Source organism: Gambusia affinis, linkage group LG01, assembly GCF_019740435.1.
Source record: "Gambusia affinis linkage group LG01, SWU_Gaff_1.0, whole genome shotgun sequence".
In the NCBI taxonomy this organism is placed as follows: Eukaryota; Metazoa; Chordata; class Actinopteri; order Cyprinodontiformes; family Poeciliidae; genus Gambusia; species Gambusia affinis.
The window spans coordinates 40,830,182-40,853,391 of NC_057868.1; the positions used below are offsets into that span (position 1 = coordinate 40,830,182).

A 23,210-nucleotide genomic window follows, 5' to 3' on the forward strand; every position below is an offset into this window, starting at 1 on the left:
TGTTTATGAACAGAACCATATAAAGCACATATTGCAGCCCAGATTGGACTCTGTTCTCTTTGCAGTTCGGGTATGGCCCCACCATCTTTATTTCTGTGTCAACTGACTCTGCTGGATGGAGGCTAAACTACAACCCTGAAAAAAGTCTAAGCTGATGTTGTTAATCAAATGGAACTAATTTAAATCTAATAAAGCATTGATCGACAATCGTAAGTAGATCTGTTGTTTGCATCCCTGTTTAGCTAATCGTTGGTCTCTTTTAGGCACTTTATGAAAAAAATAACGTTGTTTTCCATCTGAATAAACTATTTGCAACAACATTAAAAACAAGTAAATAATATAAACAGCAATTTAATTTCAAGGCTTAATATTATTTATTCAGCTGAAATTCAGCCCAATACCTCCAGATAGGATGGACTGATGGGTTTAGTATCTCGTTAAGATGGATAACAGGAGAGTAAGTAAAGGTCAAGTCTGCTTTCACAGATGATTATTACATAGACCACAAAGTTTCTAATCTAGAGAATATCAGACATTCTCTGATATTCTAGTCAGAGAATATCTGTGGTGCACTGAGACATCATGAGCGGTGAGGGGAGAAAAAAGAAGTCTGGTTTTGTTCTGGGTTCTGCTCAGATATCTGGAGATGATGCTGCAAAGGATTATTCATGAAATCAATAAAATTACAAATAACCCTGAAGATCCTCTTCGGAGACTCTCATACAACAGCTGAGTGTTTTTAGCCAGAATCTTTAGAATTGCTGTAACACTGAATGCTACAGAGAGTGTTTCTGCCCACCAGTCCCCATAGCCATTGACATCTATAATAACTCCTTGAACAAATTGATAATATGAGTTACAACATTTAATTTTCATTTGGATTAATAATATATTTGAATTAAACTGAATTGAATTCCATTGAACTGTAGAATGAAACAAGCAAACAAAAAATACTGATATACTATTTGACATGGTTGAATAGTTTTCATACATTTTTTAATATAATCTTTTTTAAAATTGATCAGTTTTATATAGGTATATGTATTCTAAATAAAATGCCACTTACAATATGGCGTCGCTCTTGACAGACGTCCCTGATGCGCATGCGGATTCGACTCCCTCAGAAGATCCTGGGCGGGACTTCCGCAGTCAGATGCCAAATTCTCTTTAGCATAACGGTTGTAGTTGAAGCCTCGTCCGTCGTGTTTTCTTTGGTTTTTGTTTATTTAATGACATTAAAACCGAACCCTAGCTGTTCAGTAACAGTTAAATGAAGGTCTGGAGACAGAAAAGCTACCAGAGATGTAGCGATAGGAGCTCAAACGGCGACAGGAGGTAGCAGAGCAAGAGGAACACAGAAACATGGATGCTGCTGTTAAGATTCGGATGGATGGATTAGGTTAGTATGTTTTAGTTCATTATATCAACTGTTTGGATCCCAGCTACAGTTTGACAGTTTGTCGCAGAGCTACCAGCTCCTTGTTCTCCTGGTTCAGAGGATCTGGACCCCTAGTTGGTAAATGATTGTTTGATGGAGACGTAGACTGTGTTTAAGTTTTATTTTTTACTCAGTGGTTAACGTTTAACCGTGAAATATGAAATGCACCAGCTCAACGCTAATGGTGCGTTCCAGTCCTACTTGGAAATTGGAAAAATCACTTTCTCCACTGGGAATGTGGGAGCAACTACGACTTCGTGTTTCAACATGGCCGCTCCTGACGTCACTAGTGACGTGTATGACATCACTACTCTGTTTATCCTCTCTTTTTTTGTCTTTATTGATGCTATGGCTGGTTCTGAGTTTCTGTTTAGCTGAGACAGCTTTGGGAACAACAGTTGATCTGTTGCTGTTAATTACTTAAAGCTGCAGTTGGCAACTTTAAATAAAAATTAATTTTTTAGGTAATTTGTTAAAACTGTCAAAATTTGCTGACAGTAAAATATGAGACAGATAATCTATAAAAAAAGTCAAGTTCCCTTGGCTCATCCCAATGATCTTGCTGCTATTTGCAGAAATACACCACTAGTAAGAGCCAGGAGAGGCGTCTCAGCAGTGTCAATCAGGCTCCTGTACACGCTGCCCAGCAACAGTCACTCAAGCTCAAGACTGCTGGTGTGCTGCAGCTGTGCTAATGGCAGAGAGGGAACCTAACGTTGTAGGAAAACTGCCAATTCCTCGAGTGGTGGCACCTGCTCAAAAAACAAGGAGAGGTAGGCGGAAGAAGTCCAAAGATGAAAAGCAAGCTCAAAAGAAAGAACTGGACCGAGCCCGGAATAAGACGAGGATAAACATTGGAGCGGCTTTTCTCAGGTGGAGGGAGCTACTCTACCTGAAACGCTTCAAGTCCGATGCAGAGTTAGCCACGTTTCTGCTAGACAAGTAAGTATCTCTGCTGGATTTATTTTTAATAACAACACAACGACGACGGTTACATTATCTCCAGTCTCTTTTCACTCTGTAGCTTGTTGCTAAGTCTAACAGTTAGCTTGTTAGCTAGCAGTAATGTTAGCAATTACTGCCAACTCTTTCACACTCGGTATATATTTTATTGTTTTATTTAGTTATGCCAATATATTTTTTGAATCAGAATGATGTCAATAGTGAAACTAATTTGTGTAATTTATTGTGATTTAATGAAGTATTTACAAAAAGTAAATAAAATATGAGAGAACTGATTACAACATTGGCACCTAGCCTGTTGTGTTGGCTGTTTGTAATCCAAATGTTTAGTGTTTGTCCCAATATTTGTGATTTATTTTCCTTCTGATGGATGTGCTCATGTTTGACGTAACACTCGACTGTCTGTAGGTCGTCTTTTCATAAGGTGAGTAAACAGCGTGGTGAAGGTTGTCTGACAGATTTTGGTTTATTGTAGATGTCAAGTTGGAGATTTGACTTCTTTAACTACAACCAGCCATCAGACCGCCCTGTCCAGTTCTGTCAGCAGCTCATCATCAGATCGGTGAGAAAACATTAGCAGCTTATATTGCCAAGTTCACCATGATGGGTCAGCCTGAGCAGTAGTCATGGCGACAGATTATAATGCATGTCTTATTCTACGATTATAAAAGTGAGTTGAAAATCAGAGCCAATCATTTAGAGAAGATTTTAATGTGTGAAGAAAAATCTGTTAATAGTTTTACCTCAAGTATTTTATTTTCTACAGAAATCAGGACCTGAAATTCACTGCAGGATTATTTAGTTAAATCTTGCAAATCTAGATTTTATAATCTTAGTTCCTGCATACAATTACAGAGATGTATAATAACGTTTGCATTGGCGCCGTAGACTACAATTAAAAAGAAATAATGAGCAAATTATTTCTTTGCAAATTTAGATGTCCAGAATTTGCTCTGCATTGAGAAAAAATGACAAAATGTTGGAAGACGAAGCACAGAATTTCTTCAAGTTAAATCCAGAGAGACAAAACTCAGACAGATAAGATTATATGTCATTTTTATTTCTACATGTTCTTGTTGTTAGTATTTCATTGCTGGACACTCATGATGACATCAATGAAAGTGACTTCAATCACATTCAGAACTCTGTGTAAGTAGCATTTTTACATATTTAACCTGAAATGTGACGTTTTGGTATGAGATTAATATTTTTGGTTCATAGCATCGACTGGGCAGAAGACTGGACCCGGCCTCTGCAGGACGACACTGGAGACGTTTCAGCTTCAGAGGAAGAGAGTAGTATGGGGGAAGGCAGTTACCATGACGACACTGATGATGATGATGAGGAGGAGGAGGAGGAGGATTACATCCCCCCTTTATGCGTTCGGTAAGTTCCCAACTAAAAGTAATTTTTCATGAAAATAATTTTCCTTTCTCATTGCTTTTTTGTATTCAATCAGCACTGCTGGTTCCGGTGAGCAGAAGTTTTCTCTGGATGCTCTTCCGGCCGTCGGCATGGAGGACACGGTTCATGACGCTCTGGTCACAGAGTCAGCCGAGTCCCAACCAGCCCAGAGTGAGGATGACATCACTAATCATCCGGCAGCCATCACCTATCATGTCTGTCTGATGCAACTCGCTCAGTATCTGCTGCTGCCCATCCCGGTGTGTACGGCTAAAGACCCGGTGACACTGGTGGAGTGTCAGGCAACTGGACCATTCCAAGTCCAGGTCAAGTCCAGAGGAACGGCTGTCATCATGCAGTGGGTATGTTCATTTACTACTCCAGTGTTTCCCCAAGGGGGTGTCAAGCCAACGAGAGCACCTGCCGCACCAAGAAGATCACAGCCTGTAGGAACTGCAGGTGTTCACAGTTAATATTATTGACTTTGTCAGCCTAAGCTCATCACTCTATCCTGGTTTGAGCTTTTTCCGTCTGCACGCAGTCGCTCGTCTACTGGCAGCGCTCTCTCAAACTCGGTCTGTAGCTTTACAATCACGCCCCAGGCTTCACCGCTAGCTCAGCTAGTCCTGGTCCTGGAGGATCGGTGTCCTGCAACTCTTAGAGTCTCCCTGGTCCAACACACTCGAATCCAACAGCTGAATCACCTCCTACTTGCAGTCAGAGTCCTGCTAATGACCTCATTGTTTGACTCGGGTGTGGTGAAGTAGAGATGCATCTAAAAGTTGCAGGAGACCGGCCCTCTGGCCCTCCATGCCTGGAGTTGCCCTAGAGCAAACGCTGCTCTCTGTTGTATCATTGTTGTGATGGTTAGAAAGTAATGCTAAATATTTTTAAATCCGTTTTCCAGATGTGTTCTAACAATCACTGTGTGTGGGAGTGGAACTCCCAGCCCACTTTCAAAGACGGGATGCAAGCTGGCGACTTCCTTTTGGCATCAAATATCATCCTGTCTGGCAACAACTATGCCAAAGTTGCATTACTTTTCAAGTTTATGAAGATGGGAATAGTGGATTGGTCAACCTTCTTGAAAATACAGGACACATACTGTGTCGGAACCATCAAGGACTTTTGGGATAACAGCAGAGCTGACGTCGTTTCCAGGCTGAAATCAAAGGAAAATGTTGCTGTACTGGGTGAGTCTAATGGTCAGTTTTAGAACCTCTGTCAATGTTCACATGCAACTCTGTTTCTCCTGCTTTGATGAGAAATCCTTTTCTTTTGCATTTGGTACTTTTTGAAGCTGATGGTCATATGAACAGTCTTGGGTCGTCTGCTCAGTTCTGCACCTACACCATCATGGAGAATGAAACCAAAGAAATCCTGTCAATCGTCAACATTGACAAGGGAGAGACACGGAGGAGTTCTGTGATGATGGAGAGGGAAGGCTTCATCAGGAGCTTTCAGCAAATCCACCAGGAGGTTAAACTCACTGAAGTTTGCACAGATTCACAGTCACAGATATCCACTCTCTTTGGTAAGTCCAGATCATAACCCGCTATGTTTTTCACACGCTTTGAACATTGCCATGGTGCAATGGATTTTGAAAGGCTGGACTGCTGCATGATGAACAGGACAGCACAAACTACAGAGTGAGACGAATGTTTGGAGCCCCCCCCTCATGACCTGTTACTGTGTCAGCTATAAACCTAGTTTTATATTAAAGTCCTGGAGACTAAACACAACAGCTTCATTCTGTAGGATTTTACAGTGTAAAGCCCTGCAGTTTTATTCTGTAAGGGAACATTGTGGACGGCGTTTCTACAGAAGATCTATGGATCCATGACACCGTTAGAAAGGCGGGGGTCACGAAGGAGGGGGGCCAAAGGAGAAATGGTGTGTGTGCGTGCGTGTGTGTGTGTGTGTGTGTGTGTGTGTGTGTGTGTGTGTGTGTGTGTGTGTGTGTGGGATGTGCTAGTGTACCGTTGAGTGCTGGTGCAAAATCTTTCCATTTCTTTTGTTAAAGAATGTAATAGCTACAAACTACTTACAGTTAAAGTTCTTTTGACTGAAAAAATAGAAACTGTAGTTTGTCGTCTTCATAAAGAGACCAAACTTTTGCATGTACTTCATATTGTTCAAGAACAGCAGCTGATTTAATTTGGGTTTACCTTTTCAGACATTTCTGGTGGTTTAGGGGGTTAGAGGGTAAAGGAAATAATTCTGACACTGAAGAAGACTTAAATGATTTTGTTTCACTGGAGGAAAATAAAGATGGTGATTAATGACTTTCATAGGTTGATGTATTTATTTGTGAAGCAGCTATGTTACAGACAAAAAGCTTTTATGGTACGTATTTGTGGATGTTACAGTGACGTATTCCATTAGAAGGAAAAAAAAAAGTTTGCAAATATCTCATTATGATGTGACTTTTAGACAAGCGTGGCCAGTTTTCATACAGTTTAATTTAATTTCTTTTCAAAGCTTGTGGGTTTGTCTCATATTCGTTGTGCTCACTAGTCTGGAAATTACGATAATAAATGCTTGACCTCTTAGGATTTTATTTGTCAATGCAACAATATTCCTAATCTAATTTCTTTTATGCTGTTATTTGAAAGACCCAGTCAAAGGAAAGTATAAGGACAGCGGTGTGCTGCACACTCTAGACATGTGGCATGGTTCCAAAGACTTGGCCAAGAAGATGCATGCAGTAAGTTTTCTTCTGATTAAAATTAAGAAATCAAAAATGACAGGCTTGTATATTTTTGTGCAATATTTCATTTTGTTATTTCTTTATTTGTGTTTATTAAGGCAGGGCAGCAAAAGGGTTGTTCCATCCTGCTGCAGTGGATCAAAGATATCTGCAATTATTTCTGGTTCTGCTGCAAGATGACTGAAAACTATGAGAACTTTTATGTGAGTCACATCCAAACATCCTGGATGTAATTTTTCTGGCACTTCAGCATTGAGTTGTTGCTATGTGGGGTAAATAAAACCAGTTTAGAGGTTGGTTTTGATTACTGCACATTGATAACTGTATTATGAAGAGTGAAACATTGTGGGAAAAATGCTGCCACTATACCAATTGTATATTTGATAAATATAAGTTTAAACTGTTGTGTTTATTTTGTAATTTAGGAGATGTGGGCTGGCCTTCTTAACCATGTAACAGGAGAGCAGGAGTGGCCCCTGGACGCCGGTCAGCGTCCGTCTGGGGAACGCAGAGACAAGGTGTGGATAGAAAACGGGTCTGTGGCCCATCAGGCGTTATCAGAAGTTATTCTGAATCAACGCTGGCTTAAGGAAGTACACAAGTACTTGCACTTTAGGTATGAATATGTTGAATTATTCTGTTTCTAGATATATTGCGCTTGAGAAAAAGCTTATATGATCTGATGGGTCTCATTGAAATTTTAGGTCAACGGCTGACCTGGAGTCTTTCCATAACCACATCCTGATGTATGCCAGCAAACACTTCAGTTTCAGCCGTCCGGTCTATGAAGCCCGGATTTTCCTGGCTGGCCTGGATTACAACCACCATGTCCACAGACCGGCCAAGAGAAAACCCGACGGCTCCGTAGAGTACGTACTATTTTTTATTTGTAATTTGTTACTCTACCTTATCAAGAAAGACTCCGGATATAAATATTTCCACTTGTTTTTATTGTTTGTCTAACATCTAATTTCAGATATCGCAAACTTTATAACAGAAAATCCAGAAAGTGGTGTTTGTATGCTATAAAGGAGGAAAAGGATTACCGCTACATCCGGCAGATTCAGAGGGCCATTGTGGGGAAGCGGGTGGCATCGGGGCGAGGTCTCCCTCGTCTTACTGCCGCGACACGGAGTGACCCTCGTCAGTACGGCGTGCTGTTCGTCGCACCAGCTTCCAGCTCACAGCAGCCATTAAAGTTACAAGTCAGCAGGGGCCAGAGTAAGAAGACAATGTTTGTGTCACTGTTTATAGTTTCTACTAATTACATGGATTTTAGCGCATTAAAAACCTTTTTGTTGTGTAGAGACAGGACTTTGTTTTCTCGTTTCTGGTATGCCCGTAATTCTGACGCACAAGCGGCATTTCCAAACGGTGCTGGACAGCGGCCATTTGTCTCGGCTCTCTGGGGCTTCATTTCTGCTTCATAAACATGTAGCAGCTCACACTAGTTTCAGCATCCGCATCCCTAAAGAAGCTCCATGAATGATCAGAGAAACTCTGGAAAGATGAACGGATAGAAAATGTGATGGTTGAAAAACAGATTCAAAATCCTGAGTATTTTTGTTGTTGAGCTCATATATTGATGTAATAACTGAGCACCAAATAGTTTTTAAATTAAAAATGTTGCTTATTTTGTTAATGATTGTTTATTGAAATCCAATCATTCTGATCAATTTCAGACTCTGAAATTAACTTGATTAAAAATTGTAATTGAGTAACACAGCTGCTTTTTACATTCCTAATAAAAACTGTTGATTTATAAAATTAGGAAAGCTACACGTCGTTTGGCAATACTGAATTCTAATTTTGATTATGATTAATTTTTAGGATAAAACTGCTTTCTTCCCCCTCAGTGTGTAATAATTTCCGAATCAAAAATCGGACACATTAAATTCTTGTGAACCTTGAAGGTGTGTGAAAACGAACATCTCAAAACAACATGACTTCCACATCGAAGGCATTGGGCCCTTCAGTCCACGGTTTTGTCCGATACGATTCATTTTGTCCGATACGATTCATTTTGTCCGATACGATTCATTTTGTCCGATACGATTCGTTTTGTCCGATACGATTCGTTTTGTCCGATACGATTCATTTTGTCCGATATTTATCTGCTTTGTCCGACATGATTCATTTTGCACGACATTTATTCTGCTTTGTCCGATCGATTCATTTTGTCCGATACGATTCTGCTTTGTCCGATGATTCTTTTGCCCGACATTTATCTATTTTGCCCGATACGATTCATTTTGCCCGATACGATTCATTTTGTCCGATACGATTCATTTTGTCCGATACGATTAGCCTGGTCCTTGTTCGTTTGCCTCAGTCTCTCAGACAGCTCTGTGCTCTACCCAGGTGTCGCTATAAAGTCTTTGCTTTGCTCTAACATAGGACGTACTCCTGCACCAGTTTCTGTTCCATCTTCTCAAAACCAGAGGGGTCATGGCCAAAGGCGTAAATCCATCTCATTATTGGGGGGAGGGGGGCAAAGTTACAGTGAAATGTAACGTAAAACGTTTTTAAACCACATTGAAGCTGCAGGACCAAAAATGACTAGTAATGCACATCAAACATGTTTTATTCTCAGTGAACAATTTATTGAGAAATAAAACTAAAATTCAAATGTTGTGAGTTTTGCTGTCTCACTGATCTAATCTCTGCTACACCTTTACAAACATTTAAGGCTCTAAATAAAAAAGCTTTAATGATTAACTGCTCTTAATAAAATTCCTCATAAACATCGATTTATTTAAATGGCTCCCAATACAAGTTATGACCTATTTAAATTATAAGTTGCTTTGTTTTTAAGCCTTTTTTATTTTTGCCATATGAACATCTAGGGACTATTATAACTTAAACGTAACACTTAAAGCACCAGGATGTATATAGAAAAATATTCAGAATTTATTTTGCACTTTTAAAGGCTCTACGTTGAAGACGGTGAGAAATAAAGTCTGCCACTCCTCAGCTCCTCCCTCCTGTTTCAAACTCTAATTAACTAAAAGTTAAAGAGCTAAATATGAATGAGATGTTTGCCACAAAAATGCTTAAATCTATGAAAGCAGTGTAGCAGTTTTGCTAATCATAATTCAGCCAAAGTAATAAAATAACAGTCTGATCTTTATTGTTAATGTGTTTCTTCTTATTGAGCAGTGAAAGTAAATAAAAGGTGTTGCATGTCTTCTGCTGCAAGTATTTACTTACTGGAGGGTTTTATGTTTGTGCTGCAGAGCCGCAGCTAACAGCCAACAGTTAGCAGCTAACAGTTAGCAGCTAACAGTTAGCAGCTAACAGTTAGCAGCTAACAGTTAGCAGCTAACAGTTAGCAGCTAACAGTTAGCTCCTCTTCAGCGGCTCTAACGAGCCGTTTGCAGTGCTGCTGTTGCTCCTCCCACTCTTTGGACTGAACCATTGTTCTAATAATGGTAGGGGGACCGAAAAATAATTCTTTCTTTTTTTTCTGAGATAAATGGCAGATTTATTTTGTTTTTTGTTTCTTTTGCTTTTTCATATTCATATTATTTAAATGCAAATGTTTCTTCAATGATTTTCATGGGGGCGGGGGGCAACTCCAGACTTCCAAGATTGGGGGGGTCCAGACCCTCTCTACCCCCCCGGATTTACGCCTGTGGTCATGGCTACACTAATGAACTTGTAATAAATTGAAATGCTGACGAGTTGCAGTTGTCTATAATGAACATGATGTGTTTCAGTGTTGCTCGCAGATGTTCCTCAGATTGTGGTTCCTCTAGAAGAGGATGTTGACGAGCAGAAACCAGAAGCTCTCCACATCAAGCAGGAACCAGATGATGAATCTCTGTTCTCACAGCTTCATCAGAAACAAACAGAAGATCAGTGTCTTCCAGCCAGCAGCTCAGATGACAAGATGGAGACCAATGAAGAGGAATCCAGCAGGAACCCAGATCCTCATCAGGACGCTCGTGAAGAAAAGAATCCAGGTGTGGACTATCAGGATCCAAAGCTGCTTCACATCAAGCAGGAAGAGGAAGAACCTGGGACCGGCCTGGAGGGAGAGCACCTCAGTGAGCAGCAGACCGATCCATTTCCACTAAATGTCGTTCTTGTGAAAAGTGAGCATGAAGAGAAACCTCTGTTCTCACACCTTCATCAGCCAGAAGATGGAGATCTTCCAACCAGCAGCTCAGCTGACCAGATGAAAGCAGAAAATGAAGAAGATGACGGTGGAGCAGCAGAGTCCAGCAGGAACCCAGACCAACACGCTGATGGAGACACGTCCTGCTCTTCAGAGACAGAGGTCAGTGAGGATGAAGAGGAGGATGAAGAGGAGGATGAAGAGGAGGATGATGGTGATAGTGACTATGATTTTGATGATGATGGTGGTGATAGTGATGAAGAAGGGAGCCATCCTGACTCCCAGCATCAGCACATGGATCAGCACTCTGGATCTGGAACTGAGGACAGTGAGACTGACTGGAAGGAGGGCGGAGCTCCTGAGTCAGGAGGAAACGCCGTCAGTTCATTGAGGTGCTCTGAGTGCGGTAAACGGTTTGTTAACGAGCGCTCTCTGCAGAGGCACATGACCCATCATTCAACAGGAAGGTCTTCACCCCGGGCCGTTAAAAGTACTAAAGGGAAGAAAAATGTCAGCACACTAAGTCCAGGAAAGGTCCAGAGTGATGTCAAATTATTCACCTGTGATGACTGTGGTAAAAGTTTCAGTTGGAAAAATCATCTAAGCAGGCACAAGAGAATCCACACAGGAGAGAAACCTTTTGGCTGTGATGTTTGTGGACAAAGATTCAACCAGAATTCTAATTTAAACAAGCACATGAGAATCCACACGGGAGGAAAACCCTTCGGTTGTGATGTTTGCGGACAAAGATTTAACCTGAAGTCATACTTGCACATACACATGAGGATTCATACAGGAGAGAAACCGTTTGGTTGTGATGTTTGTGGACAAAGATTTAACCAAAAATCCAACTTAAACAAGCATGCCAAAATCCACTCTGGGGGGAAACCGTTTGGTTGTGATTTCTGTGGACAAAGGTTCAACCTGAAGTCATATTTAAGCAAACATGTAAGAATCCATACAGGGGAGAAACCATATAGATGTAGTGTTTGTGATCAGAGATTCAACCTAAAGTCACATTTAAACTTGCACAAGTTAACCCACACAGGAGAGAAACCATTCGCTTGTGACATTTGTGGACAACGTTTAATACAAAAGTCTGCTTTGAAGAAACACATGAAGATCCACTGTGAGGTAAAATCGTTTGACTGCAATGTGTGTGGACGGCGATTCAACCAGAAGTCGGCTTTAAAAAGACACTTGAGAATCCACACAGGTGACAAACCTTTTGGGTGTGACGTTTGTGGGCAAAGGTTTAACCAGAAGGCACATTTAAACAAACACATGACCCTCCACACAGGAGCCAAACTGTTTGGTTGTGATGTCTGTGGACTAAGATTTAACCTAAAGTCACATTTAATCAAACACAGTAATGTCCACAAAGATGGAGGAAGTGTTCAGATTTAAATGTTCACAGCTGTTAAAGTAAAGCTTTAAAGTTCAGCCGTTTTGTTTTTGAACCATGATTCTTTAAACTATATAATGCAGTAGGTTTTTAAAAACGTGGGATATTACAGTACACATCTTTTCTCTATCAGCTCACAGAAATAGACTTTATAAAATCTACATGCCTGCTGCAGTCTAATCAAAGTTTTCTTCACAAGAATCTCAGTGCTTTTTGTTTAAATCTGTTTCTGTGAAATTGCCATGTAAATATTTTTTTTAAAATTTGAGCATTGTGAATTTCTTAAATGTATGTTTTCTTGTCTGGAGAAACGTCTACGTGCCTCATGGTCTGGACACAAACACTTCCTTGTTTTGTTCATGGATGGTTGTAACAAACTGAGGACTTCATGCTGCGTGATTATCAGCTGAATATGAAAAAGTATTTTGTATCAGAAATTCTGTACATGTCAGAATATTTTAAAGAATTTCTTTTGTTGGATTCTTGTTCAACTTGTTAAAATTTGTTTATGCTATAAAAACAAGACTTAATTTTTGTTGCCTGACATTGAATCAAAGTAAACATTTTCTCTTCTGGGTCAAGTGGGATGATCAGATCTTTTTATATTTGCCAAATTTCAGAATAATAAATGATTTGGAAGATTTAAATCTCCTCAGTCTGAGCTGCAGAATTATTATTACTGGGAAAGTGTTTTCTAACATTTAAACCCTTTGCTTTAAATGTGTTTATTTTAAGGAATACATTACAATATGATGATGATAAATCTCCTCCTGTCTCTGTAAACCGGTAAAGGAAGTTTATTTCAGCTGCTCTTCATCTGGGGTCTTTAATGTTGGACGGTGTGACTTTGTAGAGAAGTCCATGTTCTGTTCAGAAGTGGAGATCAGATGTTGATGCCTGTAGTGATTTTTCCAACTTTATCTATGTTAATACTAATACATTTATTTATGTTTTCATAATAAACCCATTCCATTTTCTCACTGCAGCTGAACTCTTCAATGAAGTTAGTCTGTTCCTTTCATCAATTTCTTATTAATAAAATATTTTAGAAGCATTTGATCCCTTTCCAGTGAGAGAAGATGTTTTGATGTAAAGCTGCAGAAATCTGCAGGTGAGAAACTGAAGGGAACAGGAAGTGTTTGAGGGAGGAGCATCTCTAATTCTAGAAGTGATGAAACAGGAGAGAGGCCAGCAGAACCTCAGAGCTCCACCATGAGTCTAACTTTGTTCTGCTGCTTCTTCCTCTGAGTACTTTTTAATTCTTTGATTTGGTCTTTAAACCACCGAACAAATCTGTCTAACCTCATAAACCACTCACCTGTTTCCAGGTATTTAACCTTCTGGCTTTTCTTTGGTCCTGGCTGGATTCTCTGTTCTGCTTTGTCCCTTTCAGTTCAGTATTAATTATTGGGCCAAACCCGTTTTGTCAACTTTCCCGACAGTTTCCAGATTTTTCTCTGAGGAAGGACGATACCCTTTTGTTTTGGACCTGTGAGAACAGAACCTTCAGGGTTCTGGATGGACATGAAACTGGAATCTGGGATAAAGTTCAGGCACAGGATGAGTTATTTCTTTAACTGACCTCTGCAGTCAGTGAAAGTAAAAATTCTTAATTTCAGATATTAAGTATATTCTGTTCTTGTTAAAGTTTCTATCTTAGTGCTGAAACTGCAACTTTTAAAACTCTTAAAAAGTTATTTTTATTATTTAACCTTCTGTCTTTAGTTTGGTAATAAGTCAGTAGATTAACATTTGTGTTGCATGTTAAACCAGGCTGATTTACATTGAGTTTCCATGGTAACAATGATGATCTAAGTAGAATGATTAAGTTGTTTCTGCAGGGAAACATGTTGAGGTCAGACTGCAGAACCTCTCAGTAAGTTCTGCTGTTAACCAATGATCTGCTCTGCAGGTCAATAACAGCAGAGCTGATGTCTTCAGAGTTCCTGGAGGAAACGTTAGTGACGTACTTATGGAACGGATGGAGCATGGAGGGTTTTCTGCAGGGAGAAACGTGAAGCAGGAAATGTTCTTGTTCAGACACAAGGACTGGGCGCTCAGTCGGGTTGATACAGAGTTGGATATTTATTTTGTTAAGCCAAAAATAACAGATACTTTATTTTTGTAGCATTTCAAATCAATATTAATAAAATATTTTTGCAGAAAAATAAATTTAAAACGTCTAAAATCCTATGTTCATGGTGAGTTACTTCTCTACCAGTTAAAACAGCAATACTTTTGATTACTAATATTGTTGACATAGCTCGCCTTTTCTCTACTAATATGGCGGACAGAGTAACTGACGCCCTGTGTAGGCGGGACTTCCGGGTTTTTGTTCTTTTGACGTGTTGGAGCCTCTTTCCTCCTAGTGCGCAGACTCCAGCTTGTCTTCAGTCCAGCCGCGGTGACCGGAGGCTTTTCTTCTGGCTTTGGTCGTAAGGCGGGTTAGAATTGAACTGTAACGGTTTACGGAACGGTCTGGAGACGGAAACGCTACCGGAAATGTAGAGACAGCAGCTCAAACAGCGACTGGAAGCAGCAGCAGAGGAGAAACAGAAACATGGATTCTGCTTTTAGCTCTGACGTTCAGATGGAAACATCGGGTCCGTGTCTTTTCCTTTTTCACATCCACTTTGGACTTTGGTTAGAATTTAGCAGCAATGTTTAGGAAGATGACGGATTTACCTGAATGAGAACTAGTGAAGCTGCTGTCTGTATTTGAGGCTTGTTACGGTGTGTCAGATCTACTGGTGGCCAGTTTATCTGGTGACCGTCGCTGCGCAAGGCGGATGTGTTTAAATGAGTTCGGGGATCTGCAGCGATCCCTGATCAAAATGCCACAGAGTTAGAGAATGTTTTAAAAATTAGCCCCTTTTTTAAAATATGTGCCAAAGACATGGCTATTATTCGTGTGCGACATACTGTACTGGCCAATTTCATAAGATGTAAGAGAAATAAAACATGGCCACAATCAGATAAATAAAGAGGAAAGATTATAAATAAGCTAAAATTTACGCCTTCCTTTGCTGCTACCTCTTACAAACAGAACTGGCAACAGCAACACATTTTATGAAAATCTTTAAACTTAAATCCCATTGTTCAGTTTTCAATGCAGCAGACATCCAGCACGCTACTGCGCAATAAGGATCTCTATGACTTTTAAAATCATTCAGCTATTTTTCAGAGCAAAGTGTTAAATTGATCATTTATTTGAACCTTGGGTTAATTATAATATATTCTCCCTGCAGTGCGTATTTGACTTCATTGATTTTAAACTGAACATTTAGAGACAGGATCTTATTACATGTTTTGTATGTAATTGCATTGGCTTTAAAACGACCAAATAATTAAATGCAAGTGATTTAAACTGGTTTGGTCGACTCCAAAGGCAATATCATATGTGGAATCTTTTTTAGGGTTAAAACATTTTGTTTTCAGTAACACAGTAAGTTTTATATGGCATACAAAATATGTATTTAAAACTGCACTATATATTTAAAAAAAGTTTTAGCAAAACATGAATGAGAAGCCGTACGAGTCGAGATTTTTCACTTGATCTTTAGAAAATCTACAAAAAGAAACATTAACATCTCAAGAAGCTGTGCTGTTCCTCCATGATTACAGAAACTTTTCTGCTTTTCAACTGTTTACATAAACTTTTGAGATTTTATTTTATAAACCTAATACTGTAATAGTTTGCTTACCAAAACTCATTTACAGTGAGTAGAATGTGATGGATCCACGACGTCATCTCTGATTTTTACTGTCAAAGGATGGTTTAACATTCAACTTTAGATAAAACAGAAACTGGAGCAGAAGGAGGAAACTATATTTAAAAATCTCAGGCTATTATTCTGAAAAAACAAATAAGGAAGGAAAAAACAAGTTTGTAGGTTGGATTCATACCTCTGTAACAGTTCATGGTCAATAGAAAAATCCAAAATCAACCTAAAATTATCCCAAACATGTTCAGCCGGTCCAGGTTCTCGTTCCTGGTCCTGATCAGAACCAGTAGATTATGTCTTTACAGCTCAGAACTTCCTTCATTTTTCCAGTTTACTTCATTAATCAACATGTGATTAATCTCAGCATCGTTACCTGATTAGGTTAATCAGATTCTTCCTCTAATTCTGCTTTACCTTCTTAGAAATGTTAAACTCTCATTGGTCACAATGTGTTTGTTGTGTTTCTGTGTTTTCTAGGTGTTCAGGAGAGGCTGGTGCTTAAAGAAGAAGCTAAAGAAGAGCAGAGTTCTGGTGGAGACCAGCAGGATGCACAGCGTCTTCACATCAAGGAGGAAGAGGAGGAAGTCTGGAGCAGTATGGAGGATGAAGAGCTCAGTGTGAAGGAGGAGACAGATCCGTGTCTGCTTCCACTGAATGTTGTTGTTGTGAAAAGTGAGCATGAAGATAAACCTCTGTTCTCACAGCTTCATCAGCCAGAAGTTGGAGATCTTCCAACCAGCAGCTCAGCTGACCAGATGAAAGCAGAAAGTGATGAAGAGGACGGTGGAGGAGCAGAGTCCAGCAGGAACCCAGACCTACACACTGACAGAGACACTTCCAGCTCTTCAGAGACAGAGGTCAGTGGGGACGAAGAGGAGGAGGATGATGATGATGTGAACCATCCTGGTTCTCATCTGAAACACCCACCAGACTCCGGCTCTGAAACTGAGGACAGTGAGAACGACTGGAAGGAAACTAGAGCTGCAGAGTCAGGAGGAAACGGCGCCAACAAGCCGCTGAGCTGCTCCAAGTGCAGCCAACAGTTTGGTAACAAGTCCTCACTTCAGAGACACAGTTCAAGAAAAAACTGTTCGTCTAAAAACGTCGTCTCAGCGAATGTCCAAACTGATTTAAAAGGTTTTACCTGTGATGATTGTGGGAAAGGTTTTAGCCTAAAAAACTCTTTAAACCGACACCTGAGAATTCACACAGGAGAGAAACCATTCAACTGCGACGTATGTGGACAAAAATTTAACCAGAAGTCTCACCTAAAAATTCACAGGAGAATCCACACTGGAGAGAAACCGTTCAGTTGTAATACGTGTGAAGTTAGATTTAACCAAAAATCAAGCTTAAATCTGCACATGAGGAACCACTCAGAGGAGAAACCGTTTCACTGTGATGATTGTGAGCAAAGATTTAACAAAAAGTCAGATTTAAACAAACACAAGAGAGCCCACATGGAAGAAAAACCCTTTGGTTGTGACGTTTGTAGGAAAAAATTCAGTCGAAAGGCAGATTTAAACATGCACGCACGAGTCCACACTGGAGACAAACCGTATGCTTGTGATGTCTGTGGACAGACGTTTAGTCTTAAGGCTAATTTAAAGAAGCACATGAGGATTCACACAGGAGATAAACCATTTGGTTGTCTTTTCTGTGAGCAACGCTTCAACAGAAGGTCACATTTAAACATACACATCAGAATCCACACTGGTGAAAAACCATTTGTTTGTGATGTTTGTGGTCAAAGATTTAGTGATAAGTCAGCTGTAAACAAACACATGAGAATTCATACAGGAGACAAACCTTTTGGTTGTGATGTTTGTGGGAAAGGATTTAACCAAAAGTCAAGTTTAAACAAGCACATCCGGATCCACACTGGGGACAAACCGTTTGGTTGTGAGATTTGTGGACAAAGTTTTAATCAAAAGTCAACTTTAAACATCCACCAGAGGATACACACCGGAGACAAACCTTTTGGTTGTCACGTTTGTGGACAAAGATTTAACCACAAATCAAATTTAAACAAACACAAGAGGATCCACACAGGAGAAAAACCCTACGGCTGTCATATCTGTGGGATTAGATTTTATCAAAAGCCTCATTTAAACAGACACATGAGGGTCCACATAGGAGAGGATGTAGTTTAAATACATACGTTAAAGGTTCGTTCCAGTGAGGAGTCCACAGGAAATCTTCCTCCCCTGGAACTGATGATGCCCTGGGCATTAGTTGACTGGGTTTCTGGTCCAGGGTCACAAACTGGGACGTAATGTCTTTTGGATTCGCTGAGTGCTGGAGTGTTGCTACTTCTTGGTGATTTATCAGATGATTCAGATCAACACCCACCTGAGCAGCAGACTTCAGAAAGCCATTAGAAACCAGGAAGTTTTCTCAAAACAGCTTTCGTATCCAATTGTTTCTAAACGTTTAAGGTTTAAAACACAAGGGAAGTGTTTGGGTATAGCTGTACTGATCCTAAGCATTAAGGCCTTTATTTTTAAGAATAAACAATCAATCTTCAGCTCTTCTCCGTTTCATCTGCTCTGCTGGCTTCCTGCTTTACTTTTCTATTCATACATTGACAAAATTGTTGCCACTTCTCTTGTTTATGACCAAAAACCCACAGTGCTCAATGAAATAACTTGAAACTGTCAAAAGCAATAAGAAAAATCTACTTAATATTAAGCTTTGAAAATCAGACATTGCTTTTGATTTTTGGTTCAAGCTAACAATTTAAAAACCAGACTATTGAAACAGGCCTGGACACAAATGATGGTACCAGGAACTTCACATTTTGTTGCTCAACCTGTTAATTCAGTCAGATCATTTTTAACATTTGTTTCTCTGATGTGATGTTTTCTAGTCTTTAACCTCCATCCATCCAATGATAAACTAGAGAAGAAGTGGAAGTTGGTCTAGAAGATTCACACACACTTTGTTTATAAAAAATCTATTCATTATGTTAAAAGTTAAACATTTTATGCAAAATAAGTTTTTTTTATGCAGTGCCGTCATCTTGAGTTTAAAAATAAACACATGCAATGAATAAGTTTAGTTGTTTGGCATGTTTATGTAGTAATAATCTTTACAAAGATCTCCGTTTCCTTCCTGTTACTCCCAGGTACGTCGTCCCTGACATCAGACGGTCAGTTCAGTTCCTCTCCCACATCAGTCACGTCATGTCTGCACAAATACCAAACTCTACAACAAAAGATAAAAACCATTAGATGTTCTGAAAGCTGTTGAAGTTGATGATGAACTTCTTTATGCTCATATCTCATCGCGTTCCGTTTCGTTGCTCACGCTTTCAGTCTCGCTCTGCTTCCCCTTTTCACTCACTCCATCTCTGAGTGACATCCTGAGCCTAACTCTCTGATTAAGACATTAGAAACATTTCCAACAGAATAATTATTACCAGTTATTACTTCTGACACAATTACCAAAACTTTTTTTTCATGACTATAACTTCTAATGTTTAAACACACAAGAACAACCTCACTAATTGGACTGAAGTAATTTTCTACTGCATGTCTTAGATGTTTCTCTGTAATACTCGTTTTAAAGGTTGATTTCTAAATGTTTTATTGGAGACTGGTTCTGTAAGTTTTCCTTTGACTAGAGGGTTGATGCACAGAACAGCAGTTTCTATTAAATGTGTCAGAGTCTTTCTGAACAACACGGATCAGACTTTTTCGAATGCGACTCAGGCCACTCTGGTTCTAAATCCGGTACGTATCTGATCTGACGTACAGACCCGGTCCAAACGGCCCGGTCACATTCATCCGACCTGAACTTTGATCCTCAACATTCAATAAATGCATCCTGATTCATGCAAACGGAAAGAAAAACAACAATCATGACGGATTCAGTTAATCATAAGATATGTTGCTGCATTAGTATCTGTGTCTGTTTCCACACAGCAATTCTTCTTCTTCTCCTTCTTTTTCTTCTTCTTTATTTTATGTCGGTTGACAAAACCCTGAGCGCTGTCTGTGTAACGTTACTGTGCTACATTTGCAGTTCACACTTCAGATCTCATATTTGGAAATGTGAACAACGGCTAAAAAAATTGAATTTAATAAAAAAATCATAATTGAACATTAAAACCTGCAGTGTGAACGTCACCACAGGTTTTCTTCTTATTCATCTTTTACTTAATATTTTAGTTGAACTTTACCGGCCTAGTTAAAGAACTTATTTACAAAAAGTGTTTCAACTGGAAGTTGAGGGTTGTTTATTTTTTTTCTTGTATTTTGAAGAGAAGTTGTTTATTCAATACTTTTGTGCAGCAAAATGACATAAATCACTAAAAACCCAAATTTAAACCTTAAACTCTGTGGCAAATATTTTATTGTTTTATGTAATTAGTATTATAAGTTTTGTATCAGATCCTATTTATTTATCTCATCTTTTTGCAGCTTTTAATCAAATGTTGTTTTGCTCACTTGCATTTGTAAATGCAAATGAGCATTAAGACGCAGTGATGCTGAAAAGCAGAAGCAGGAAGAGGAACATTTTCATTACAACAGGAAGAACTTTAGAGAAGTTAAAGAAGAATCATTAAAGTCCAACATGATCATCACCTGGTTCTGCCTCATCTGCCTCTGTGAGTCACTTTTCTTTATTTGTACATTCAAACATTTTATCAGTAATTTATTATTCTGATGATGTAAACATAAACTGTGACTTTTAAACTTTAAACTGTAAAACTTTAACATGCAGCTGAGAGTTTGGTCGGATTTAAAACAGGAAGCTGAAGTAAAGTTTTAAAATAACCAGAGTAAAACTGAACTGACTGGCTTCATATTCATGTTTTATAAGTTACCAGTTTTTACAATGTTTTTAATGTTTAAAGACTGAGATTGTTTGGTTGTCGAGACGTTTCTGCTTCCTGAACACTAAAGCTGCAACATTTAAGGTTAGAATCTAATTTTGATCATTTTCCCACATTTTCAGTCGGATCGTTTCAGATCCTCTTAGTTTTAGTGTTTTGATGCTTGAGGGTTGAAGGGGAATTTCACCAGTTTATTACAGAAATGTGAAGTTTGGCTCTCGGTTGGAGTCGGTCCATGAGTGTAACTGAATCAGAACAAGCTGTGGTCTCACTGCAGAACCCAACAGGAAGTCCTGACATTAACTGTTGCTCCTTCCTGCAGCTCTGCACATCCCCAACAGCAGAACCGCTGGTCCTGTGACCCGTTTTTATGAAGTTCCTGGAGGAAAAATCAAAGTTCAATGTTCCTTTCCTTCATCTGGAGAATGGAAGATCTTCTGCTGGGAAAACTGTGAAGAAAAAAACATCCTCATTGAAACACGTAAAACATCAGATAGAAATGGACGATACAGGATTGAAACCTCAGGAAGAGTTCTGTATGTGAGCATCTCAGCGCTGACCCAGTCTGACTCTGGATGGTACCGATGTAACCTGAAGGGCCGAGATCCATACAGAGACTTTAATCTCACTGTTACAGATGGTGAGTTTCTATTAAATAAAAATGAAACCTTCTTCAATCTTCAATAAATAAATAAATAAATAACAGTGCTTGTGTTAAAAACATCCTACCTTTTAGTTTGAAGGTATATCATGAAACTTGCTTTTATTTATTGTAAATTATGACACTGCTCATTTTAAACTTTTCTTCCAATTCCCAGCAGTCAGACTGACAACAACTAAAACTACAACTAAAACTACAACTACTTCAACAACCAGGAGTTTCAGCTCCAGTGCATCAAGTTTCACATCTTCAGGTTCCTCTGCACCCACCAAGCGTTCGGCTCTGGGTGACGGCAATAAATCATCTCCAGGTCCAACAACTCTCTGCTGGACATGCAGAGTTTTTACTCTGTTACCACAGAAATGCTCAGTTTGATGCTAATTTGTGTTTTTAGGATTTGTTTGTTTGGATCCCCAGCAGCCATGGCGTCTCTTCCTGGGGTCCACATCATTAAAACTTTAATTACAAAAACACATATATATTAGAAACATAACACACAATTCATGAATACACAATTATCACACTTTATATAATAAAATAATGAAGTTATATTAGAAACATGAAACATTTTTGGATGTTTGATATCAACATTAACACTAATAACCCAACATAACTTCCTGTTTTCAGACGTTCTGCTAATTGTGGGTCTGGCTCTGGTCTTCATCATCATCTTCATCATCTTAACTGTGGCTCTGCTGGTTTTCTGCAGAAACAGATCACAGAGGCATGCTAAAGGTAGCAAACAGAAACCTGGCTACCATGGTAACCATTTACCAAAACTCCAAAGTTGTTGTTTTTTGTTTTTTTTTCAATATTTCAGTCTAATTTAAGTATGACAGGTATTGTATGTTGACCGGTTCTTACTGGGATCTTACAGTTTGAGCGTTCAGGAGCTGAAGCTGCATGTCAGACAGGACTGATGTTGGTGGAAGCCACTCAAGTTGTTCTGCTGTTTAGTCTGATAGATGTTTGTAAAGAAGGCAGGAAGAGGACAAACATGCAGGACTCCCAGGTATGGAGGGAGTGTGGGCCGGTGGAGAAAGAGAAAGTCTTAGAAGGAGCTGCTGGGATGAAAGCTCCGACTCAGAAAGAGGAGATGATTCAGAAATCGGCTCACCTGAACGCTCAACAGCTTTCAGGTGGGATTCTGGTGACTCTCCACCTTGTGATGAGTCCAGCATGCAGCAGACCTGAGGGCAGTCTGCAGGATCTGACCAGAACAACCAGAGCTGGAGTTCAGGTTGAGGTGATTTGGTTGCTGGATAATTCCTCAGCAAGGTCTTTCAGACAGACCTCAGTGAAAACCCAGGACTCACCTGGAGATCATGTCTCAGCTTTCTAGAAAAGCATTTCAGTTCCCCCAAGTTGAGGAGGAGGGAGAATCTGGTGAGCAAGAGCAGGTCCAGTTTGGTTCATCTGTTTCAGTCCAACCCGGTTTCAGCTGGTTGAAGGCAGATCAAGGACTGTTGAGGTTCAGTTAGTTATTCCTCTTTAGAAAGAATCTGTTATGGAAGCAGGTTTCTGAACCTTCTGGTCTGTTTTTCAGATCCTGCTGTGAAAACAAAGAAAACTGCTGTGGAGGTGAGTGTGAGGAGCTTCACAGTTCAGCATAAATGCTGTAAAACTGTCAGAAATAAAGAGGCATCAGTTTCCCTTTTTCTCCTGAAGACTACCAGAGTTTATGAAGAAGTCAGAGGAGATGAGATGAAATCTGTTCCTGTGGAAATCTGCACAGTTTACAGCTACGCCTCCTACAGTAAACCAGCTGCAGCTGATGGCGTCTACAGCCTGGTGACGGCAGCTCTTCCTCTGGACAAGGTAAGCTGAACTTTGACCCGAATACTTGCAAAAACTCACATTCCTTCATTCATTCATGACAAAACAAATTTAAAGATCACTGAATGGAGTGGAGATGAGCTGAGTCCCTCAGTGTCCTGAACCCGC

At 39.6% G+C, this 23,210-nt stretch overlaps 2 protein-coding genes across 6 annotated transcripts in view; both read left to right on the forward strand.

Annotated features, from left to right (window-relative positions):
- The window catches only part of LOC122834595 (CMRF35-like molecule 3), a 63,832-nt gene that overhangs the window by 39,842 nt on the left and 780 nt on the right, over window positions 1–23,210 (forward strand). Inside the window, exons 1-6 of one of the 2 annotated variants that reach the window (XM_044123292.1) lie at window positions 18,669–20,377; window positions 20,928–21,245; window positions 21,424–21,576; window positions 21,894–22,001; window positions 22,813–22,847; window positions 22,935–23,084. In XM_044123292.1, coding sequence (XP_043979227.1) covers window positions 20,344–20,377; window positions 20,928–21,245; window positions 21,424–21,576; window positions 21,894–22,001; window positions 22,813–22,847; window positions 22,935–23,084 — 798 coding nt within the window. In that variant the 5' untranslated portion in view covers window positions 18,669–20,343. Of the gene's footprint in view, window positions 1–18,668; window positions 20,378–20,927; window positions 21,246–21,423; window positions 21,577–21,893; window positions 22,002–22,812; window positions 22,848–22,934; window positions 23,085–23,210 lie in introns of those variants that run through there. The other variant, XM_044123203.1, reaches the window with a different exon arrangement.
- Window positions 1,101–18,656, forward strand: LOC122834391. 4 transcript variants are annotated; one of them, XM_044122998.1, is made up of 15 exons: window positions 1,103–1,399; window positions 2,014–2,380; window positions 2,877–2,963; window positions 3,485–3,550; window positions 3,623–3,787; window positions 3,861–4,167; window positions 4,713–4,998; window positions 5,106–5,339; window positions 6,421–6,512; window positions 6,614–6,718; window positions 6,941–7,131; window positions 7,220–7,384; window positions 7,492–7,736; window positions 10,235–10,797; window positions 16,243–16,526. In XM_044122998.1, the coding sequence occupies exons 2-15, from the start codon at window positions 2,133–2,135 to the stop codon at window positions 16,384–16,386; spliced, it is 2,898 nt and encodes a 965-aa protein (XP_043978933.1). In that variant the 5' UTR covers window positions 1,103–1,399; window positions 2,014–2,132; the 3' UTR covers window positions 16,387–16,526. The 4 variants fall into 4 exon arrangements, with proteins under 4 accessions (XP_043978764.1, XP_043978933.1, XP_043979009.1 ...); XM_044123074.1 differs by lacking the exon at window positions 16,243–16,526 and having other exon boundaries at window positions 1,104–1,399; window positions 10,235–10,564; window positions 10,654–10,831; XM_044122829.1 differs by lacking the exon at window positions 16,243–16,526 and having other exon boundaries at window positions 1,101–1,399; window positions 10,235–12,570.